This window comes from Mesoplodon bidens, assembly GCF_964165515.1.
Source record: "Mesoplodon bidens genome assembly, chromosome: 18".
Lineage (NCBI taxonomy): Eukaryota > Metazoa > Chordata > Mammalia > Artiodactyla > Ziphiidae > Mesoplodon > Mesoplodon bidens.
Window position 1 is genome coordinate 50,274,912 of NC_138175.1, and position 24,072 is coordinate 50,298,983.

Genomic DNA, 24,072 nt, shown 5'->3' on the forward strand with positions numbered 1-24,072 from the left:
TCATCCGAGACCTCGGGAAATTCAGAGAGAGAGTGGGAGTACGTCAGGAGGGCCACGCGCATAGTCTGTGTGGCAGGGGTTGTGGCCATTCCCTATTTGTGAGGAGTCCCCAGCAATTTGCAGGCCTCTTCTGGAAAATGCTGGCGGACGTCTCTAGTGCTTATGTGAAAGCTTGTTCACAAACCTTGAAAGATACAGATGTAGATGACAGATAGATGCATAGGTAGAACAATGTAATTAAATAAAACCTCCAGGAAAGGTTTGGAAAATGCCCTTTATTGCATAGGACGTTTCTATTGTCATATGATGTTAGACTGAGTGCCGGTCCCTTCATCCTCCTTCAGACCACGGCATTCTGTCTGCTACTATCCCGAGGGTCCTTTCTTCTCCCTGGAAGGGATAAAACAAATGAGGTAGAACAGGAAGAGACAAGAAGCACTCCAAGCTCTGCTGGTCAGGGTTACCCTCCAGCGTTGCCTTAATGCTCAGAGCCACACACACCACAGTGAGCTTGGCTCCAGATCAACTACCACGCAACGAAGGTTCTGGAACATTTCCATATCTCGGGGGACCTCATTTCCACGTGACTCTCTTTCATATTCCCCTTTGTCTCAGAAGGGTAGGTCCAGTGGTCAGGGTGAGATCTCGGCTCAGGCCCAAGGCTCTCAGACCTCAAAGTTCCGGTCCTGCAAGGGCCCCTGTCCTCTCTTCAGACCACTCCTGGCTCTCTCTGCCGAGAAGGAGCCGCTGGCAGTACGTCCTCTAAGAGTTGAGGTCCGTCGTGCAGACCCTGAGAAAACTCCTAGGAAAAGGCTCCACCTTCTTGATTAAGTCAACAGAGCTCAGTGCCTTTGGTAGTGCTGGGTGTGTCCCAAGCTGATGCAACTGCAGAGCCATTAGGTCAACCAGCCCATGTGTGCGGCCCCTTCCCTTAGACTCCTCTGGGCCCTCGTGACATAGGCTCAGAAGACTGCCAGCCTCAAGCCTTACCTCTTCCAAGGGACGGCCACACCGTCTTCCAGGACTTCTGTCCCATGAATCTCAGTTGCTGTGTGGAAATCAAAAGAGAGAAAAGACCCTACCTGCGGGGTCTCTTCGGGCTGGGGCCTTCCCCCGTGGGCGGCTCTCCCTCATTCTCCTTTTCTTCTTGCTTCTCTTCCTCCTCCTCCTCCTCCTCCTCTTGCTCGGGGGTGCTCTGGATTCCACATTGCCCATCAGCTTGGCCATGGTGAGATGAAAGACACGGCAGCTGAAGCCCTCCAGGACGCCGAACTTCACGTGCTGTTGGAGCATCTCCAAGGTGGGGAAGACCCGGCAGCAAGCCATGCACCTGAAGCCGGTCTCCATGGTCACCATCCAGTCCGCTGTCTTGGCGCTGGGTCTCTCCTCGACGGCAGGTGACCCTGATGGGCTGCCTGGCTCTGCCCTTTCCTCATACTCTTTCTCCTCCCCAGTGGGCTCACTGTCAGACAGGAGGCGTTCGGTGGACACATCAGAAGAGGGGTCAGTGGCTACTGCGCACACATCCTCAGGAAGGGTCACTTCTTCTATCCTCAGCTGCTTTTCAGGCAACTCCAAGGGTTTCTTTGTCTTCCAGGAGACAGCGACACCCTTGTTCACTTGGACCTGCATGTAGTATATTTTCATGCCCCTTTCCTCTTTGTCTGGGTGCAGATAGTTCTTACAGGGTGAAGAGGGTGAGGAGGAGACACAGTATGATGGGGAAGCGGTCTCTCCTTCTTCCTGATCCTGGGCTAGGGGTGCTCTAGGCTGGGCAGTGTCTCGATGAAATCTCCGGATTCCTGAAAAAGGAAATTAAAAACATAATAACATGCATGGGCCATGCCGGAAGCTGAGGGAGCAGGTGTGGTAGACGAGAGAGGGACATTTGCATGACATAGCTATGTCGTGAGCTTGGTGTCTGTTGGCCGTAGGACGGAGTGGTGTATCTGGTGTCATCTGTGGGCTTTTCATGTGCGTGGGGGGGATACTGGAGCGGTGTCTGTATACAGGGGTGTGGAGTATGGTGGTGAGGGCTGTGGTATGTGAGGGATGCGGCTGGATGCGTGTACGACGAGGAGTGTGAGTTTGGGAATATCGGTGGTGCATTCCTTGTGGAATGGGGCTGTGGTGCAGGAGAGGAGCATTGTGGATCACGTGCTTGGGGTTTATGTGTGCACTGAGAAGGGCTGTGCCTGGAGGGCGCATGTATGTGTGAGCTGTGTGGACCTGAGCTGGATGGTCCTGCTCTGAGCCTGGAGGTCTATGATGCAGAACTCTGTCCTTCTCTGGAAGCAAAGGCAAAGACAAAGCCTACATTTTCCTCTGAAGATGCTTAATCTGGTCCCTCTTCCCTCCACCTCAAGCCCAGACCTTTCCGGCCCCTGCTCCTTGACTTCCCCACCATGGTAGTAGCAGTATTCACACACACACACACACAGACACACACTCAGCTGGCATCCACGCCCTCGTAACAGCTCAGCCATCCTGCCCAGGCTCTTCCACAGAGCCCTCATCACCTCTGATGACCCTGGGTTTCCTCTCAGCCTCCCTGGGATCTGTGTGCCTCCTGCCTCACAGCCAAGCACCCCCTCACCTGAGGAGCCCCGCGCCCTTACCAGCGTAGAGGAGCTTGCGTGGAGTAGAAGTACAGAAGAAGTATTTAGAGGCAGAGGAGACCTCCCCTGCCCCTGGGCTGCAGCCTTGGGCCACCACAGTGGATCCAAGCCGAGGGGGATCCTCTTGTGACTTCGAGATTCCTGAGGGAGGAATGAAAGGCTCAGGGTGGGTTCATCGGTCCTCTGTCCACAAATATTTACTGAGTGTGTGACACGTGTCAGGTGCAGTGAATACAGTTGAGAGTGTGGTTCCCAGTGGATACTCCAGGATTTAATTCCAATCAATACTTATTCTCTCACTGTCTTGTTGGTAATGTTGGCGTCGGTGGTGACTGTGAGTGTGTGGGAAGAGTGAGTGATGTGTATCAGTTATGTCTGTGGTGAGTGTGGGGTTGGCGTGGGGAGCACAGTGCAGATGTGTCTATCTGTGTCTGTGGCCTTTGTGTGCATGGTTTCTGTTCACAAGTCAGGAATTCTGGGACATGTAACTTTTCCTCATTACATGGTGTGGCTTGTATTTATGGTGTGTGTTCATTCATTCATTCACCAAGATTCAGTGAGCAGCTACTCCTGTGTATCCGGCACTCTTCCATTGTTGTAGTCTCTGGTAATGCTGCACATTCTAGTAGGGGAAGACACACACTAAACAAAACTACAATAAATATATAATACATCAGCTGGTGGTAAGTTTATAAGGGTTGCCAGACTTAGCGAACAAAAATACAGGGCACCCAGTTAAATTTCAGTTTCAGATAAACCCAGAATAATTTTTTAGGGTAAGTATTCCCATGCAGTATTTGGTCTGACTTATTTTGAGTGTAAGTATGGCCCATACAATATTTGGGACATCCTGATACTGAAACATTACTTGTTGTTGATCTGGAATTCAAATTGAACTGGATAGCCCATATTTTCTCTGGCAACCCTGACATGGGTTAGTGAGACTGTGGTTTACTGTGGTTTGTACAAAGCGGGTATGGCATTACTCAAGAATGTGTTGTAAGTGTGGTGTGTATGACACGTGACTGGTTTTTATAGAGGTATTTAGAGATGGCTGCATTTAGCTGTGTTTGTGTGAGAGTTGAGGAGATACATATATATATAGTGTGTGTGTGTGTGTGTGTGTGTGTGTGTCATATATAGATAGTGTGTGTGTCTATATACATATCTCATCTCCAGTGTTTGGTGTTGGAGGAAAGGATTGTGGTACAGGTGGGTTGTACAAGAACGTAGTACAAGAGGGATGCGTGTATATACCTCCATGTGCTGTGTGTGGTTTAATAAGGAAGTTATATGTGGGGTGTGTGATATTTTTGCTGTATCAGAGTGTACATGGGTGTATGAGTTACTGTCTCATAAAACACCCCTAACAAGACTTCTGTATACACTCTTACGTGCACCGAGTGTCAGCCAGGTCCAGGCAGGGTGACAAGAACTTTACCACGCAGACTTTCTATCTGGTAAGCACTCTACCCCCATTCATCCCGCTCTTCTCTGCAATACCACAAACACACACACACACACACACACACACACACACACACACACACACGCGAACATAGAGAAAAATATTCTGAATGGTCAGGGGCAGTCATTGCGTTCTCCAGCCTGTCCCAGCCACTGCCTGAAAATCTGCCTGCTGTCTAGAGCTCCATTCCCAGGGCCCATCCTACAGTCTCCAGGGCCCTGGGCCTGGTAGGAGCTACTGGGCTCTAATCTGGGGCAGAGGCCTCTAGCTGGAGCTCTGCGGTGACCACCCCTCTCCCAGGGCAAGCTACTCACCTACATTTAATGCACGCAGGCACCCCGTGGCCCGTGGCTCTCAGAGCTCCCCGCAGGACCCTGAGGCCATTTCTCACCCCCGCCCACGCGGTCTCAGTCTCTGGAAAACCCATCCCTTCCCTTGATCTCCATTGGGAAATTCTTCCTGTTGAAGGAATAAAACCTCCTTGCTTTCAATATGACACCATCCCTAGACAAACAGTGTTCTTTCGAAGTGCATTCCACTTGTCAAGACATTTTTCAACAGGGCCTTCAACTCATGGGGCTTCTCTTTCCACTTTGGTAAAAGAGGCCAAGCAACTCATGGGTCTCTCTCGGCATCCTTGCATCCTTCACATCCCCCACCTCATGACCCCAGGGAAAGATCCAAGAGAATAAGAGAGAAATCGGGGACTGAGAAAAGCTGCACCTCTAGGTCTGTGCAAGCAGGATGCAGCCTGCTATGAGTCCAACAAAGCTCCAGGCCCGGCTGCCCCAGGAGAGAGTCCTCAGACCAGCAGAGCTGACCTCCCATCTCCCAGGGGGCATCTGGCCGTTCTGTGCCATCTCACACCACAGGGACCCTCCGGATGGATACGGCAGCATCAGTGAGACAAGGTCTCTCGCTCCCTGCTTCACAGGTGACACGTTCTCAGTCCCCCGCTTCCTAGAGAAGGTTCAGTTTGGCAGAAACCCATGTGCCCCAGACAAGTTGCCCCCCACATACCTCCTCCGTTCTCGGCAGTTTCCTGGGACTCTTCATTTTCCAGATGTTTCCTCTTTTGTCGCCGTTCCATCGTACCAACTAGAAGTCTCCCTTAGAAGATGCCTCAAGAGATGTCCAACTCCTCCTCTTCCCTACAGGTTGGCCCTTGTTGGCTCTTGGGCAATCCGTTGAAATGATTCAGTACAAATAAAAATAGTCAAGTCTCCTAAATGGCTGAAAAACTTGTACCACTTAGTGAACCAGCAGTACTGCCTAGTGCTCACCAGGGCTGTTATGTTTGCAAGGTTGCCAGGCGCACAGCGGAATTCTGTGACCTCAGTGATGACATCAGAGCATTCGGTGGACCTAGGTTGAGCACAGTGTCTGCAATAGCACAGGCCCCATTTTCAAGAACAATTCCTTTTTCCCAGCCGAACCTTTCCCGTGAAAGGGAAAGGTTCATACCATATCTATTATAAATTGTATCATACCATGTCTATTATCAAATTAACATTTTGATTGGAGATCTTTTTTTTTTTTAGTTTCTGCTTTATAACAAAGTGAATCAGTCATACATATACATCCGTTCCCACATCCCTTCCCGCATGCATCTCCCACCCTCCCACCCTCCCCATCCCACCCCTCCAGGCGGTCACAAAGCACCGAGCTGATCTCCCTGTGCTCTGCGGCTGCTTCCCACTATCTATCTACCGTACGTTTGGTAGTGTATATATGTCCATGCCTCTCTTTCATTTTGTCACAGCTTACCCTTCCCCCTCCCCATATCCTCAAGTCCATTCTCAAGTAGGTCTGTGTCTTTATTCCCGTTTTACCCCTAGGTTCTTCATGACATTTTTTTTTTTATTTTTTATTTTATTATTTTTTTTTCTTTTTGCGGTATGCGGGCCTCTCACTCTTGTGGCCTCTCCCGTTGCGGAGCACAGGCTCCGGATGCGCAGGCCCAGCGGCCATGGCTCACGGGCCCAGCCGCTCCGCGGCATATGGGATCCTCCCAGACCGGGGCACGAACCCGTATCCCCTGCATCGGCAGGCGGACTCTCAACCACTGCGCCACCACGGAGGCCCGTGACATTTTTTTTTAAATTCCATATATATGTGTTAGCATACGGTATTTGTCTTTCTCTTTCTGACTTACTTGACTCTGTATGACAGACTCTAGGTCTCTCCACCTCATTACAAATAGCTCAGTTTCGTTTCTTTTTATGGCTGAGTAATATTCCATTGTATATATGTGCCACATCTTCTTTATCCATTCATCCGATGATGGACACTTAGGTTGTTTCCAGCTCCGGGCTATTGTGAATAGAGCTGCAATGAAGATTTTGGTACATGTCTCTTTTTGAATTATGGTTTTCTCAGGGTATATGCCTAGTAGTGGGATTGCTGGATCATATGGTAGTTCTATTTTTAGTTTTTTAAGGAACCTCCATACTGTTCTCCATAGTGGCTGTACCAATTCACATTCCCACCAGCAGTGCAAGAGTGTTCCCTTTTCTCCACACCCTCTCCAGTGTTTATTGTTTCTAGATTTCTTGATGATGGCCATTCTGATTGGTGTGAGATGATATCTCATTGTAGTTTTGATTTGCATTTCTCTAATGATTAATGATGTTGAGCATTCTTTCATGTGTTTGTTGGCAGTCTGTATATCTTCTTTGGAGAAATGCCTATTTAAGTCTTCTGCCCATTTTTGGATTGGGTTGTTTGTTTTTTTGCTATTGAGCTGCATGAGCTGTTTATAAATTTTGGAGATTAATCCTTTGTCAGTTGCTTCACTTGCAAATATTTTCTCCCATTCTGAGGGTTGTCTTTTGGTCTTGTTTATGGTTTCCTTTGCTGTGCAAAAGCTTTGAAGTTTCATTGGGTCCCATTTGTTTATCTTTGTTTTTATTTCCATTTCTCTAGGAGGTGGGTCCAAAAGGATCTTGCTGTGATTTATGTCATAGAGTGTTCTGCCTATGTTTTCCTCTAAGAGTTTGATAGTTTCTGGCCTTACATGTAGGTCTTTAATCCATTTTGAGCTTATTTTTGTGTATGGTGTTAGGGAATGATCTAGTCTCATACTTTTACATGTCCCTGTCCAGTTTTCCCAGCACCACTTATTGAAGAGGCTGTCCTTTCTCCACTGTACATTCCTGCCTCCTTTATCAAAGATAAGTTGACCATATGTGCGTGGGTTTATCTCTGGGCTTTCTATCCTGTTCCATTGATCTATCTTTCTGTTTTTGTGCCAGTACCACACTGTCTTGATTACTGTAGCTTTGTAGTGTAGTCTGAAGTCAGGGAGCCTGATTCCTCCAGCTCCGTTTTTCGTTCTCAAGATTGCTTTGGCTATTCGGGGTCTTTTGTTTCTCCAAACAAATTTTGAAAGTTTTTGTTCTAGTTCTGTGAAAAATGCCAGTGGTAGTTTGATAGGGATTGCATTGAATCTGTAGATTGCCTTGGGTAGTAGAGTCATTTTCACAATATTGATTCTTCCAATCCAGGAGCATGGTATATCTCTCCATCTATTTGTATCATCTTTAATTTCTTTCATCAGTGTCTTATAATTCTCTGCATACAGGTCTTTTGTCTCCTTAGGTAGGTTTATTCCTAGATAGTTTATTCTTTTTGTTGCAATGGTAAATGGGAGTGTTTTCTTGATTTCATTTTCAGATTTTTCATCATTCGTGTACAGGAATGCCAGAGGTTTCTGTGCATTAGTTTTGTATCCTGCTACTTTACCAAATTCATTGATTAGCTCTAGGAGTTTTCTGGTAGCATCTTTAGGATTCTCTATGTATAGTATCATGTCATCAGCAAACAGTGACAGCTTTACTTCTTCTGGAGATCTTTTAATGTCTTTTCTAGAGAGATTTAATCTGAATATTTTACATGGTCTCCAGCTTCCCTGTGGATTATTGACATTTTAAACTCTGCACTTCAATTTCCCCTCAATACGTGTAATTTTGTCACGGCTATTTCTGTACTTAAAGATGAGGAACTATATAATTGATTTCTTCATTTTTTTTCCCATCTCTTTCCAAGGTACTGAATTTCATTGTGTCTTACGAATGAGTGAAAAATGTTAGTCCTTGAGTCAGGACATTGGGCCCTTTACCAAGTAACTCAACCTATCTGGGCTTCAGCTTCTGTATGTGCAATCAAGAGGTTTGGACTAGCTGACTTTTCAAATGCTGTGTTTCTTTGATTCACTCTCACTTACTGATCTGCTCCTTAAGAAGAGGGTCTGTTCTCATAAAGTAACAACAGTCTTTTCCTAACCTTGGGTTGGGCGGAGTTTAACTGGTCGTACTCAGTTTGTTAGTTCTATTTCCTTGTACGTATGCTTAGCTCTAAATAATTTATATAGCTCTTGTGACTATTTTTAGATCTTATTTTTTTCTTATTTTCTTTTACAGTTTCTAATTTGTTATCGCCAGTGTAGAGGAGCCTGATTGATTTTTAAAATTTATTGATCTTGCATGTGTGTGCCTTGTTGAACCGTCTTATTAGTTCCTGCTAGTTTATCTGTGGGTTCTTTTGGGTCTCCTAGATAAATGAGCATAGTAAATGTAAATAATGGGTTCTTTGGATCAAGTTTATTTTCTTGCATCTATATATATAGAAGCAATATGTTGAATTGATTTAAATATTTCAATACTTACATACCTGTTATCACAATCTAACGTTCTTGATCTTCTTTTCTTTCAATCAATATTATGTTTTCAAGATTTATCCACGTGAATCCATATAGATCTAGGTCTTTGATTTTTGACCGTTTGCTATTATTTCATCACATGCGTATAGCATCATTTATTTTCCATTCAAGCATTATTGGACAATTGGATTGTTTCCCTCCCTTCTGTAGAACAAACAACGTTTCCTAGAATATCCCTGAAGATGTCTGACAGTCGAGGAGGGCCAGGCTGCCCGAAGGATTGCTACTTGCTTTTAGCCACCTTCCAACAGGCCATCTCCAGCCAGCCATTTGAAGCACAGCGGAAATGAAAACTCCCCCAAATGTGGAGATCTCAGGCGCTTCCTAGAAGGTGGGAGGTTAATGATAGGCATCCTGCTGGGATCCCAGGGGAGTCTGAGCTGGCCTGAAGCTCATCTTCCTGCTCCACCTCTCAAGAGAAATGTGGAGGAAAGAAGACTTCAAAAACTGTGAGTAGGTAGAGGGAGAGATATTGGGGGCCGAAGCTGTGACTGAGGTCTTGGAGTGGGCTGTGAGCACACAGAGCCTCTAGAGAGCCAGGCTCTGCCTTCTGAGAACTTCTCCCCTAAGGCTGCTCCTAATTCAGGTGATACCAGCCATATAGAGCCGACTTGGCCCACACTGTCACAGAAAGCCTTATCAGAATCTCTTCTTCTTCATACCCTCTTGTGTCTGTGACTTGGTTATTGCCTTTGGTGCTCCACTGATGTGAACCACAGTCGCTCGGGGATGGAGGACACTAGTGACCCATCTTGCTCTGTGGCCTCAGTCCACAGCTTGCGGGTAAGGGAAGAGGCCAAATGAAGGTCAAGAAGGAAAGATGGAGTTTGAAGAGAAGACCTGAGTTAAGGGTGTCTTCTCAAGTCTTGATGAATGAAATGTAGCTCCAGTACCTGAAGTCCTGCTTGTTCTCAAGGCTGACCACGGGGCTGGGTGCACTCAGTGAAGGAGCCGTATACACTTAGTGTTTCCTTGCTTGCTCACACGTGCCCTCCTCTGATACACCCTCTGCAAGACTGATCTTCCCCTGAAACAACTTTCCACCTGCCACTGTCATCTCAGGAACATCTGCTTCCCCTTCCTGGTGTCCCCCTAGAATGCCATTGCAGCCAATTCATAATGTGATAATCATGCTTCTTACCATATTCTCAGCAACTTCTGATAAATTTTATTCACTTTCTTCCATAGTCTTCACACATCAATAATCTTCCTTAACTTCCTAGCTGCAGGTTAACCCATTCGGAATCATTTCTTTTTCCTTCTCTCCTTTGGCAAATCCTTTCTATCTTTTAAGGTCTTTTTCTTGTCTCTCTACCATCCTGCCTTCCTGAACTTCTTTTTTTTCCGTTTAAGTAACCTTTCAATCTCTTTCGCCAATTTCCTCATAAACATTTAGAGTTTATTCCTCACACGTTAGACAGCGGTTTACGAATGGCCAGGCATAATGGACTCAGAATGAGTTGGCACCCCCGAGGTACCTGTCTTGCTGGGGAGCCACAGGTGAAGGGCTGGCTGCTGGACACATGTTTGCATGGAGTCAGGCTGAGTGGCCTCAGGGTGTTTGCTCTGCACTTGTGTGTGTTTCTCCCTAGCTGGTTTCCTCGTCCAGCCACCTGTGACCTCCCTCCATCCAGCCCAGGGAATCCTTCTCATCACAGGGGTAGGATGTTTGTCTCATTTTCCATCACATCCTTTCCCCAAAGTTTGGTTGTGAGTTGTTCCCATTCCAAAGACCTTTCCTCTTTGAAGAGAAAAGAGAAAATCTTGTCTCTCCTTTTCTCTCACTTCACTTCTGCTCTATTATCTCCTCCGTCCAGAATGGCCCACTGACTCAAATGGGTGTAGATCCGAAGATGGCAAGAAATGCCAGCAATTCTGAGATAATAATACGGATGGATCAGGAAAACTTGAAAACCTTTATCCCGCCACATTAAACAAAACTGCACTTCCAGTGTATTCAGAGTCTCAGTGTAGACACACAAATGATATAGAAATGGAAGTACACTCAAGTTTTTCTTTCCTCCTTTCCTGATTTATTCTAATCCTCAAAGTTAACATGATGAACTATTTGTTAGGTAAAGTTTCAGACATTTTCTACACATGCACACTTTTCTTTTTCTCACACAAGAGTGTGAACTAGGTCACTTTCAACATGCTGTGATTCTGTGATTCACTGTCTCCCACCGAGTCATCCACTGATAAAGTAATCTGTTTCATGGAGAAATATTTCCAATAGGTAATAGCCAATGTCTGTGGAGTGCTTACTCTGTGTCGGTTTCTTGTAACTACTTTACAGATCTTTTGTACAACGTACCCATGGACCAGGTACAATTATAACCCCCAAGTGACAGATAAGTGCAGATAAGTACAAATAAATACAGAGGCCAAGTGACTTGCCCAAGACACTGGAGCAAATCAAAATCCATGCCTCTGTAATCATTTTGCTCTATTGCCTCTGTCTGGGAAGCTTGATGATTTGGCAACTAAAACCTTAAATATCATGTTCCATTTTTATATCTGTGACACAAGCGTGGGGCTGTGATACGGGGTAACTAACCTGACTACTTTAGAAAACCCTTATGCACCTGGATGAAAGTAAGCCAGGGACTGCAAGCTATAGATTGAAGGTTTCCTACCAACTTTTAAAAATAGCTTCTTGAATGCAATTTATGTAATGTCAAGTCTAGGATGTAGTCCAAATAGTAACAGAAAAATGGAGCTATGTGGAAAAATACTTAAAGTTGACAAGAATTGGGAGTGTAGTATTTTTGGGGCCAGCGTGTAGACCACAGGAAAACTTGCTGTTTCCATCCCAAAGGGAAGAGCCCTATGTTGCAACTGCCAAGGTCCCTGGGGCAGCAAGTGTGCTCACTGCTTAGTAAAGAAGCATCCTGAGTTTGATAGAATCATATGGGAGCCTTACATTTGGTTAGCAGTTCTACATTCTTGATGTAATAATATTTTCAGGGTGTGGGAGGGTATCAAGCTCTGAAAATACCCTTGGAGAGATTTGCTTATTAAGTTTGGCTTTTTCAATCTCCCTACTACTTCTTTACTAAACACCAGGCGGTTTCCTTCACTTTTCAGAACCATGTTGTTTTTCCCTTGTCTAATGAACTTTGAAATACTTTTGGATGAGCTATTAAGTTTGGAAAAAAATAAACGTCTCTTTAAAATAAGGAAGATAATAACAATGACAAGTAGAAAAAGCTCTAGAACAGAGAATATCCTCCATTCTAGCCAATGACTGGGAGTGGAAGGTTCGTGCTCGCTGTCCAGGACGTAGAAATAAAAGCTGAGGAGGCGCTGAGGTGTCTCCTGGATCTCTATAAGCCTCCATCATTTCTGCTGAGTAGGGTTGACAGATAAAATATAGGCTGTTTAGTTAAATATGAATGTCAGAAAAACAACGGGTACACTTTGAAGATAAGTATGCCCCAAATAGGACATAGGATCTACTTATAGTAAAAATAATGACTTATTATTCATGTGAAGTTCAAGTTTAACTGGGTATCCTGTATTTTTATTTACTAAATCTGCCAGCCCTACTGATGATCCACAATGGAGGCAGTTCAGGAGCGGTACATGCTGGCTCTCGGACAGTCAGAAATTGCTTCAGCAGATCGAGGTACAGTATGAAACTCTTTTTGGATGTAGCTCAGAAGCCATGGCCAGCCCTTGACTGCAAGTACTGCCTCGGGTTTGCCTGAGGTGGGGTAAACCTTCCTCTTAATGGCCTTTGGGTAAGTCTGGAAGACCATCTCCAAGGGGAGCCCCAAAGTCAGTTTCCTCCTCACAGCCATGTTTCCAATTCCTGGAATTGGCTGCATGTGACTCACAAGAGATGAGGAGGTTTGTGGAAATTGGGAGTGTCATAGCTTGAACCCTTTGTAGGTAAAGTTTTGCTGTTCTGAGAGTTTGAACAGGAGCAATGTGAGAGACTCCAGGTCCCCAGGTAGATAGAAATAATCCTGTTCTACTTCTGTGTATGTGACAAGTCTCTAATAGTTCAGAGAGCAAGTATCTGGTCTTAGAAAGACTGATCCAAGCTTGGATGTTTCTGGTGACAAGGCAAGGTCCTGAGTTTCAAGTTCACCTTTTATGGTTGAGGAGACAATAAGGTGGTCAGAAGGGAAATCATGGAGGAGACCTTGGCTTCATCCATTGTGCAGGCTTGTATATGTGGTTCTATGTAGATTGTGTTTCAAAGGTGGAGCTTGTTTACAACTATGAACATTCTCCGATGTGCTTTTTGGACCTTCATTCCCAGAGCGAGAGCAGTGCCGAGGCTCTAGAAATGCCATGGATATTCTGAGCTGTCAGTGGCATTTCCCAGGTAGTGTTCCCTTGGTGCCGCTCCTTGAAATGTCCAAAGGGATTATCATCTGTCTTGTGGCGGGTCCTAGCATTGTGAAAGGAAGCTGCTGCACCTGGCTCAGAGGATTTCGGATGTGGTGGGAGGAGTAGTAGTACTACGACTCTAAATTGTATCACAGCATATCTATTCCATCTTGAGAGTGGGGTTGGGGGGTTATGAAGGGCGGCTTTTATTGTGCTTTTATACATTGTACCCTTGAAACTAATTCAATATTTTAAAATTAATTAATTTATTTTGGGCTGCATTGGGTCTTTGTTGCTGCTAGCGGGCGTTCTCTAGTTGCAGTGAGCGGGGGCTACTCTTGGCTGTGGTGCACGGGCTTCTCATTGCAGTGGCTTCTCTTGTTGCGGAGCATGGGCTTCCGTAGTTGTGGCACATGGGCTCGGTAGATGTGGCACACGGGCTCTAGAGCGCAGGCTCAGTAGTTGTGGCGTGCGGGCTTAGTTACTCCGTGGCACGTGGGATCTTCCCAGACCAGGGCTCGAACCCATGTCCCCTGCATTCGCAGGCATATTCTTAACCACTGCTCCACCAGGGAAGCCCAATAATTCAGTTTTTTATAAAGAGAAGATTCCTAATATTATTCCAAAATTTTAAAAATATGTAGTTGGATAACACTATGAAAAATTAACTGATATATTCTTTTATTATTTCTCTTTGCTCCCTGGATTTTTTTCCCCATCCAGTCAGCTAGGCACTGTGAGTTCACTGCATTAGGAAGGTAAAGACTCAGCAGAAATGAGGGAGAAAAAAAGAAAATTCTCAGCTTTGGAATGTTCACAACGGAGGCCACAGTAGAACAGGTGAGAATTCTGTGAACAAAAGATAAATGTCGTCTCAAATGTCAAAAAGTATTCTCTGCACTGGGAGGCAGGAGAGGGAGGGAGGGAAGGACTGAAGGAGAGAGATCAGTGTGGCCAGGGACATGGAGACTGTGCTTGAGGACGATATGCCCAGGAAGAGAATCAGAATCTGGAGAAGATTCAGCCTGCACGTGATCATTGCCTCCAGCCAGCACCCTCATCCGAGACCTCGGGAAATTCAGAGAGAGAGTGGGAGTACGTCAGGAGGGCCACGCGCATAGTCTGTGTGGCAGGGGTTGTGGCCATTCCCTATTTGTGAGGAGTCCCCAGCAATTTGCAGGCCTCTTCTGGAAAATGCTGGCGGACGTCTCTAGTGCTTATGTGAAAGCTTGTTCACAAACCTTGAAAGATACAGATGTAGATGACAGATAGATGCATAGGTAGAACAATGTAATTAAATAAAACCTCCAGGAAAGGTTTGGAAAATGCCCTTTATTGCATAGGACGTTTCTATTGTCATATGATGTTAGACTGAGTGCCGGTCCCTTCATCCTCCTTCAGACCACGGCATTCTGTCTGCTACTATCCCGAGGGTCCTTTCTTCTCCCTGGAAGGGATAAAACAAATGAGGTAGAACAGGAAGAGACAAGAAGCACTCCAAGCTCTGCTGGTCAGGGTTACCCTCCAGCGTTGCCTTAATGCTCAGAGCCACACACACCACAGTGAGCTTGGCTCCAGATCAACTACCACGCAACGAAGGTTCTGGAACATTTCCATATCTCGGGGGACCTCATTTCCACGTGACTCTCTTTCATATTCCCCTTTGTCTCAGAAGGGTAGGTCCAGTGGTCAGGGTGAGATCTCGGCTCAGGCCCAAGGCTCTCAGACCTCAAAGTTCCGGTCCTGCAAGGGCCCCTGTCCTCTCTTCAGACCACTCCTGGCTCTCTCTGCCGAGAAGGAGCCGCTGGCAGTACGTCCTCTAAGAGTTGAGGTCCGTCGTGCAGACCCTGAGAAAACTCCTAGGAAAAGGCTCCACCTTCTTGATTAAGTCAACAGAGCTCAATGCCTTTGGTAGTGCTGGGTGTGTCCCAAGCTGATGCAACTGCAGAGCCATTAGGTCAACCAGCCCATGTGTGCGGCCCCTTCCCTTAGACTCCTCTGGGCCCTCGTGACATAGGCTCAGAAGACTGCCAGCCTCAAGCCTTACCTCTTCCAAGGGACGGCCACACCGTCTTCTAGGACTTCTGTCCCATGAATCTCAGTTGCTGTGTGGAAATCAAAAGAGAGAAAAGACCCTACCTGCGGGGTCTCTTCGGGCTGGGGCCTTCCCCCGTGGGCTGCTCTCCCTCATTCTCCTTTTCTTCTTGCTTCTCTTCCTCCTCCTCCTCCTCCTCCTCTTGCTCGGGGGTGCTCTGGATTCCACATTGCCCATCAGCTTGGCCATGGTGAGATGAAAGACACGGCAGCTGAAGCCCTCCAGGACGCCGAACTTCACGTGCTGTTGGAGGATCTCCAAGGTGGGGAAGACCCAGCAGCAAGCCATGCACCTGAAGCCGGTCTCCATGGTCACCATCCAGTCCGGTGTCTTGGCGCTGGGTCTCTCCTCGACGGCAGGTGACCCTGATGGGCTGCCTGGCTCTGCCCTTTCCTCATACTCTTTCTCCTCCCCAGTGGGCTCACTGTCAGACAGGAGGCGTTCGGTGGACACATCAGAAGAGGGGTCAGTGGCTACTGCGCACACATCCTCAGGAAGGGTCACTTCTTCTATCCTCAGCTGCTTTTCAGGCAACTCCAAGGGTTTCTTTGTCTTCCAGGAGACAGCGACACCCTTGTTCACTTGGACCTGCATGTAGTATATTTTCATGCCCCTTTCCTCTTTGTCTGGGTGCAGATAGTTCTTACAGGGTGAAGAGGGTGAGGAGGAGACACAGTATGATGGGGAAGCGGTCTCTCCTTCTTCCTGATCCTGGGCTAGGGGTGCTCTAGGCTGGGCAGTGTCTCGATGAAATCTCCGGATTCCTGAAAAAGGAAATTAAAAACATAATAACATGCATGGGCCATGCCGGAAGCTGAGGGAGCAGGTGTGGTAGACGAGAGAGGGACATTTGCATGACATAGCTATGTCGTGAGCTTGGTGTCTGTTGGCCGTAGGACGGAGTGGTGTATCTGGTGTCATCTGTGGGCTTTTCATGTGCGTGGGGGGGATACTGGAGCGGTGTCTGTATACAGGGGTGTGGAGTATGGTGGTGAGGGCTGTGGTATGTGAGGGATGCGGCTGGATGCGTGTACGACGAGGAGTGTGAGTTTGGGAATATCGGTGGTGCATTCCTTGTGGAATGGGGCTGTGGTGCAGGAGAGGAGCATTGTGGATCACGTGCTTGGGGTTTATGTGTGCACTGAGAAGGGCTGTGCCTGGAGGGCGCATGTATGTGTGAGCTGTGTGGACCTGAGCTGGATGGTCCTGCTCTGAGCCTGGAGGTCTATGATGCAGAACTCTGTCCTTCTCTGGAAGCAAAGGCAAAGACAAAGCCTACATTTTCCTCTGAAGATGCTTAATCTGGTCCCTCTTCCCTCCACCTCAAGCCCAGACCTTTCCGGCCCCTGCTCCTTGACATCCCCACCATGGTAGTAGCAGTATTCACACACACACACACACAGACACACACTCAGCTGGCATCCACGCCCTCGTAACAGCTCAGCCATCCTGCCCAGGCTCTTCCACAGAGCCCTCATCACCTCTGATGACCCTGGGTTTCCTCTCAGCCTCCCTGGGATCTGTGTGCCTCCTGCCTCACAGCCAAGCACCCCCTCACCTGAGGAGCCCCGCGCCCTTACCAGCGTAGAGGAGCTTGCGTGGAGTAGAAGTACAGAAGAAGTATTTAGAGGCAGAGGAGACCTCCCCTGCCCCTGGGCTGCAGCCTTGGGCCACCACAGTGGATCCAAGCCGAGGGGGATCCTCTTGTGACTTCGAGATTCCTGAGGGAGGAATGAAAGGCTCAGGGTGGGTTCATCAGTCCTCTGTCCACAAATATTTACTGAGTGTGTGACACGTGTCAGGTGCAGTGAATACAGTTGAGAGTGTGGTTCCCAGTGGATACTCCAGGATTTAATTCCAATCAATACTTATTCTCTCACTGTCTTGTTGGTAATGTAGGCGTCGGTGGTGACTGTGAGTGTGTGGGAAGAGTGAGTGATGTGTATCAGTTATGTCTGTGGTGAGTGTGGGGTTGGCGTGGGGAGCACAGTGCAGATGTGTCTATCTGTGTCTGTGGCCTTTGTGTGCATGGTTTCTGTTCACAAGTCAGGAATTCTGGGACATGTAACTTTTCCTCATTACATGGTGTGGCTTGTATTTATGGTGTGTGTTCATTCATTCATTCACCAAGATTCAGTGAGCAGCTACTCCTGTGTATCCGGCACTCTTCCATTGTTGTAGTCTCTGGTAATGCTGCACATTCTAGTAGGGGAAGACACACACTAAACAAAACTAGAATAAATATATAATACATCAGCTGGTGGTAAGTTTATAAGGGTTGCCAGACTTAGCGAACAAAAATACAGGGCACCCAGTTAAATTTCAGTTTCAGATAAACCCAGAATAATTTTTTAGGGTAAGTATTCCCATGCAGTATTTGGTCTGACTTATTTTGAGTGTAAGTATGGCCCATACAATATTTGGGACATCCTGATACTGAAACATTACTTGTTGTTGATCTGGAATTCAAATTGAACTGGATAGCCCATATTTTCTCTGGCAACCCTGACATGGGTTAGTGAGACTGTGGTTTACTGTGGTTTGTACAAAGCGGGTATGGCATTACTCAAGAATGTGTTGTAAGTGTGGTGTGTATGACACGTGACTGGTTTTTATAGAGGTATTTAGAGATGGCTGCATTTAGCTGTGTTTGTGTGAGAGTTGAGGAGATACATATATATATAGTGTGTGTGTGTGTGTGTGTCATATATAGATAGTGTGTGTGTCTATATACATATCTCATCTCCAGCGTTTGGTGTTGGAGGAAAGGATTGTGATACAGGTGGGTTGTATGAGAACGTCGTACAAGAGGGATGCGTGTATATACCTCCATGTGCTGTGTGTGGTTTAATAAGGAAGTTATATGTGGGGTGTGTGATATTTTTGCTGTATCAGAGTGTACATGGGTGTATGAGTTACTGTCTCATAAAACACCCCTAACAAGAATTCTGTATACACTCTTACGTACACCGAGTGTCAGCCAGGTCCAGGCAGGGTGACAAGAACTTTACCACGCAGACTTTCTATCTGGTAAGCACTCTACCCCCATTCATCCCGCTCTTCTCTGCAATACCACAAACACACAGACACACACACACTCACACACACACACACACACACACTCACACACCCACACACACAGAGGAACATAGAGAAAAATATTCTGAATGGTCAGGGGCAGTCATTGCCTTCCCCAGCCTGTCCCAGCCACTGCCTGAAAATCTGCCTGCTGTCTAGAGCTCCATTCCCAGGGCCCATCCTACAGTCTCCAGGGCCCTGGGCCTGGTAGGAGCTACTGGGCTCTAATCTGGGGCAGAGGCCTCTAGCTGGAGCTCTGGGGTGACCACCCCTCTCCCAGGGCAAGCTACTCGCCTACATTTAATGCACGCAGGCACCCCGTGGCCCGTGGCTCTCAGAGCTCCCCGCAGGACCCTGAGGCCATTTCTCACCCCCGCCCACGCGGTCTCAGTCTCTGGAAAACCCTTCCCTTCCCTTGATCTCCTTTGGGAAATTCTTCCTGTTGAAGGAATAAAACCTCCTTGCTTTCAATATGACACCATCCCTCGACAAACAGTGTTCTTTCGAAGTGCATTCCACTTGTCAAGATATTTTTCAACAGGGCCTTCAACTCATGGGGCTTCTCTTTCCACTTTGGTAAAAGAGGCCAAGCAACTCATGGGTCTCTCTCGGCATCCTTGCATCCTTCACATCCCCCACCTCATGACCCCAGGGAAAGATCCAAGAGAATAAGAGAGAAATCGGGGACTGAGAAAAGCTGCACCTCTAGGTCTGTGCAAGCAGGATGCAGCCTGCTATGAGTCCGACAAAGCTCCAGGCCCGGCTGCCCCAGGAGAGAGTCCTCAGACCAGCGGAGCTGACCTCCCATCTCCCAGGGGGCATCTGGCCGTTCTGTGCCATCTCACACCACAGGGACCCTCCGGATGGATACGGCAGCATCAGTGAGACAAGGTCTCTCGCTCCCTGCTTCACAGGTGACACGTTCTCAGTCCCCCGCTTCCTAGAGAAGGTTCAGTTTGGCAGAAACCCATGTGCCCCAGACAAGTTGCCCCCCACATACCTCCTCCGTTCTCGGCAGTTTCCTGGGACTCTTCATTTTCCAGATGTTTCCTCTTTTGTCGCCGTTCCATCGTACCAACTAGAAGTCTCCCTTAGAAGATGCCTCAAGAGATGTCCAACTCCTCCTCTTCCCTACAGGTTGGCCCTTGTTGGCTCTTGGGCAATCCGTTGAAATGATTCAGTACAAATAAAAATAGTCAAGTCTCCTAAATGGCTGAAAAACTTGTACCACTTAGTGAACCAGCAGTACTGCCTAGTGCTCACCAGGGCTGTTATGTTTGCAAGGTTGCCAGGCGCACAGCGGAATTCTGTGACCTCAGTGATGACATCAGAGCATTCGGTGGACCTAGGTTGAGCACAGTGTCTGCAATAGCACAGGCCCCATTTTCAAGAACAATTCCTTTTTCCCAGCCGAACCTTTCCCGTGAAAGGGAAAGGTTCATACCATATCTATTATAAATTGTATCATACCATGTCTATTATCAAATTAACATTTTGATTGGAGATCTTTTTTTTTTTTAGTTTCTGCTTTATAACAAAGTGAATCAGTCATACATATACATCCGTTCCCACATCCCTTCCCGCATGCATCTCCCACCCTCCCACCCTCCCCATCCCACCCCTCCAGGCGGTCACAAAGCACCGAGCCGATCTCCCTGTGCTCTGCGGCTGCTTCCCACTATCTATCTACCTTACGTTTGGTAGTGTATATATGTCCATGCCTCTCTTTCGTTTTGTCACAGCTTACCCTTCCCCCTCCCCATATCCTCAAGTCCATTCTCAAGTAGGTCTGTGTCTTTATTCCCGTTTTACCCCTAGGTTCTTCATGACATTTTTTTTTTTAATTCCATATATATGTGTTAGCATACGGTATTTGTCTTTCTCTTTCTGACTTACTTGACTCTGTATGACAGACTCTAGGTCTCTCCACCTCATTACAAATAGCTCAGTTTCGTTTCTTTTTATGGCTGAGTAATATCCCATTGTATATATGTGCCACATCTTCTTTATCCATTCATCCGATGATGGACACTTAGGTTGTTTCCAGCTCCGGGCTATTGTGAATAGAGCTGCAATGAAGATTTTGGTACATGTCTCTTTTTGAATTATGGTTTTCTCAGGGTATATGCCTAGTAGTGGGATTGCTGGATCATATGGTAGTTCTATTTTTAGTTTTTTAAGGAACCTCCATACTGTTCTCCATAGTGGCTGTACCAATTCACATTCCCACCAGCAGTGCAAGAGTGTTCCCTTTTCTCCACACCCTCTCCAGTGTTTATTGTTTCTAGATTTCTTGATGATGGCCATTCTGATTGGTGTGAGATGATATCTCATTGTAGTTTTGATTTGCATTTCTCTAATGATTAATGATGTTGAGCATTCTTTCATGTGTTTGTTGGCAGTCTGTATATCTTCTTTGGAGAAATGCCTATTTAAGTCTTCTGCCCATTTTTGGATTGGGTTGTTTGTTTTTTTGCTATTGAGCTGCATGAGCTGTTTATAAATTTTGGAGATTAATCCTTTGTCAGTTGCTTCATTTGCAAATATTTTCTCCCATTCTGAGGGTTGTCTTTTGGTCTTGTTTATGGTTTCCTTTGCTGTGCAAAAGCTTTGAAGTTTCATTGGGTGCCATTTGTTTATCTTTGTTTTTATTTCCATTTCTCTAGGAGGTGGGTCCAAAAGGATCTTGCTGTGATTTATGTCATAGAGTGTTCTGCCTATGTTTTCCTCTAAGAGTTTGATAGTTTCTGGCCTTACATGTAGGTCTTTAATCCATTTTGAGCTTATTTTTGTGTATGGTGTTAGGGAATGATCTAGTCTCATACTTTTACATGTCCCTGTCCAGTTTTCCCAGCACCACTTATTGAAGAGGCTGTCCTTTCTCCACTGTACATTCCTGCCTCCTTTATCAAAGATAAGTTGACCATATGTGCGTGGGTTTATCTCTGGGCTTTCTATCCTGTTCCATTGATCTATCTTTCTGTTTTTGTGCCAGTACCACACTGTCTTGATTACTGTAGCTTTGTAGTGTAGTCTGAAGTCAGGGAGCCTGATTCCTCCAGCTCCGTTTTTCGTTCTCAAGATTGCTTTGGCTATTCGGGGTCTTTTGTTTCTCCAAACAAATTTTGAAAGTTTTTGTTCTAGTTCTGTGAAAAATGCCAGTGGTAGTTTGATAGGGATTGCATTGAATCTGTAGATTGCTTTGGGTAGTAGAGTCATTTTCACAATATTGATTCTTCCAATCCAGGAGCATGGTATATCTCTCCATCTATTTGTATCATCTTTAATTTCTTTCATCAGTGTCTTATAATTCTCTGCATACAGGTCTTTTGTCTCCTTAGGTAGGTTTATTCCTAGATAGTTTATTCTTTTTGTTGCAATGGTAAATGGGAGTGTTTTCTTGATTTCATTTTCAGATTTTTCATCATTAGTGTACAGGAATGCCAGAGGTTTCTGTGCATTAGTTTTGTATCCTGCTACTTTACCAAATTCATTGATTAGCTCTAGGAGTTTTCTGGTAGCATCTTTAGGATTCTCTATGTATAGTATCATGTCATCAGCACACAGTGACAGCTTTACTTCTTCTGGAGATCTTTTAATGTCTTTTCTAGAGAGATTTAATCTGAATATTTTAAATGGTCTCCAGTTTCCCTGTGGATTATTGACATTTTAAACTCTGCACTTCAATTTTCCCTCAATACATGTAATTTTGTCACGGCTATTTCTGTACTTAAAGATGAGGAACTATATAATTGATTTCTTCATTTTTTTCCCATCTCTTTCCAAGGTACTGAATTTCATTGTGTCTTACGAATGAGTGAAAAATGTTAGTCCTTGAGTCAGGACATTGGGCCCTTTACCAAGTAACTCAACCTATCTGGGCTTCAGCTTCTGTATGTGCAATCAAGAGGCTTGGACTAGCTGACTTTTCAAATGCTGTGTTTCTTTGATTCACTCTCACTTACTGATCTGCTCCTTAAGAAGAGGGTCTGTTCTCATAAAGTAACAACAGTCTTTTCCTAACCTTGGGTTGGGCGGAGTTTAACTGGTCGTACTCAGTTTGTTAGTTCTATTTCCTTGTACGTATGCTTAGCTCTAAATAATTTATATAGCTCTTGTGACTATTTTTAGATCTTATTTTTTTCTTATTTTCTTTTACAGTTTCTAATTTGTTATCGCCAGTGTAGAGGAGCCTGATTGATTTTTAAAATTTATTGATCTTGTATGTGTGTGCCTTGTTGAACCGTCTTATTAGTTCCTGCTAGTTTATCTGTGGGTTCTTTTGGGTCTCCTAGATAAATGAGCATAGTAAATGTAAATAATGTGTTCTTTGGATCAAGTTTATTTTCTTGCCTCTATATATATAGAAGCAATATGTTGAATTGATTTAAATATTTCAATACTTACATACCTGTTATCCCAATCTAACGTTCTTTTTTTTTTTTTTTTTTTTTTTGCTGTATGAGGGCCTTTCACTTTTGTGGCCTCTCCCGTTGCGGAGCAAATGCTCCGGACGCGCAGGCTCAGCGGCCACGGCTCACCGGCCCAGCCGCTCCGCGGCATATGGGATCGTCCCAGACCAGGGCACGAACCCGTATCCCCTGCATCGGCAGGCGGACTCTCAACCACTGCGCCACCAGGGAGGCCCCAATCTAACGTTCTTGATCTTCTTTTCTTTCAATCAATATTATGTTTTCAAGATTTATCCACGTGAATCCATATAGATCTAGGTCTTTGATTTTTGACCGTTTGCTATTATTTCATCACATGCGTATAGCATCATTTATTTTCCATTCAAGCATTATTGGACAATTGGATTGTTTCCCTCCCTTCTCTAGAACAAACAACGTTTCCTAGAATATCCCTGAAGATGTCTGACAGTCGAGAAGGGCCAGGCTGCCCGAAGGATTGCTACTTGCTTTTAGCCACCTTCCAACAGGCCATCTCCAGCCAGCCATTTGAAGCACAGCGGAAATGAAAACTCCCCCAAATATGGAGATCTAAGGAGCTTCCTAGAAGGTGGGAGGTTAATGATAGGCATCCTGCTGGGATCCCAGGGGAGTCTGAGCTTGCCTGAAGCTCATCTTCCTCCTCCATCTCTCAAGAGAAATGTGGAGGAAAGAAGACTTCAAAAACTGTGAGTAGGTAGAGGGAGAGATATTGGGGGCCGAAGCTGTGACTGAGGTCTTGGAGTGGGCTGTGAGCACGCAGAGCCTCTAGAGAGCCAGGCTCTGCCTTCTGAGAACTTCTCCCCTAAGGCTGCTCCTAATTCAGGTGATACCAGCCATATAGAGCCGACTTGGCCCACACTGTCACAGAAGGCCTTATCAGAATCTCTTCTTCTTCATACACTCTTGTGTCTGTGACTTGGTTATTGCCTTTGGTGCTCCACTGATGTGAACCACAGTCGCTCGGGGATGGAGGACACTAGTGACCCATCTTGCTCTGTGGCCTCAGTCCACAGCTTGCGGGTAAGGGAAGAGGCCAAATGAAGGTCAAGAAGGAAAGATGGAGTTTGAAGAGAAGACCTGAGTTAAGGGTGTCTTCTCAAGTCTTGATGAATGAAATGTAGCTCCAGTACCTGAAGTCCTGCTTGTTCTCAAGGCTGACCACGGGGCTGGGTGCACTCAGTGAAGGAGCCGTATACACTTAGTGTTTCCTTGCTTGCTCACACGTGCCCTCCTCTGATACACCCTCTGCAAGACTGATCTTCCCCTGAAACAACTTTCCACCTGCCACTGTCATCTCAGGA

The 24,072-nt window shown here is 46.1% G+C and overlaps 1 protein-coding gene and 1 pseudogene across 2 annotated transcripts; both read right to left on the bottom strand.

Annotated features, from left to right (window-relative positions):
- Positions 1-19,885, bottom strand: LOC308605776 (protein FAM170A-like; the record flags this gene model as incomplete). The annotated part of the gene is made up of 3 exons (XM_081216047.1): positions 16,634-19,885; positions 1,152-2,453; positions 1-11 (listed from the first exon to the last, which is right to left on the bottom strand). Exons 2-3 carry the CDS (start codon positions 1,645-1,647, stop codon positions 1-3), a joined length of 507 nt encoding a protein of 168 aa, XP_081072173.1. The 5' UTR covers positions 1,648-2,453; positions 16,634-19,885.
- Positions 15,281-18,295, bottom strand: LOC308605777 (protein FAM170A-like; annotated as a pseudogene). The gene is made up of 2 exons: positions 18,286-18,295; positions 15,281-16,006 (listed from the first exon to the last, which is right to left on the bottom strand). The product of its transcript is annotated as a protein FAM170A-like (transcript).
- Positions 19,886-24,072: the final 4,187 nt, after the last annotated feature.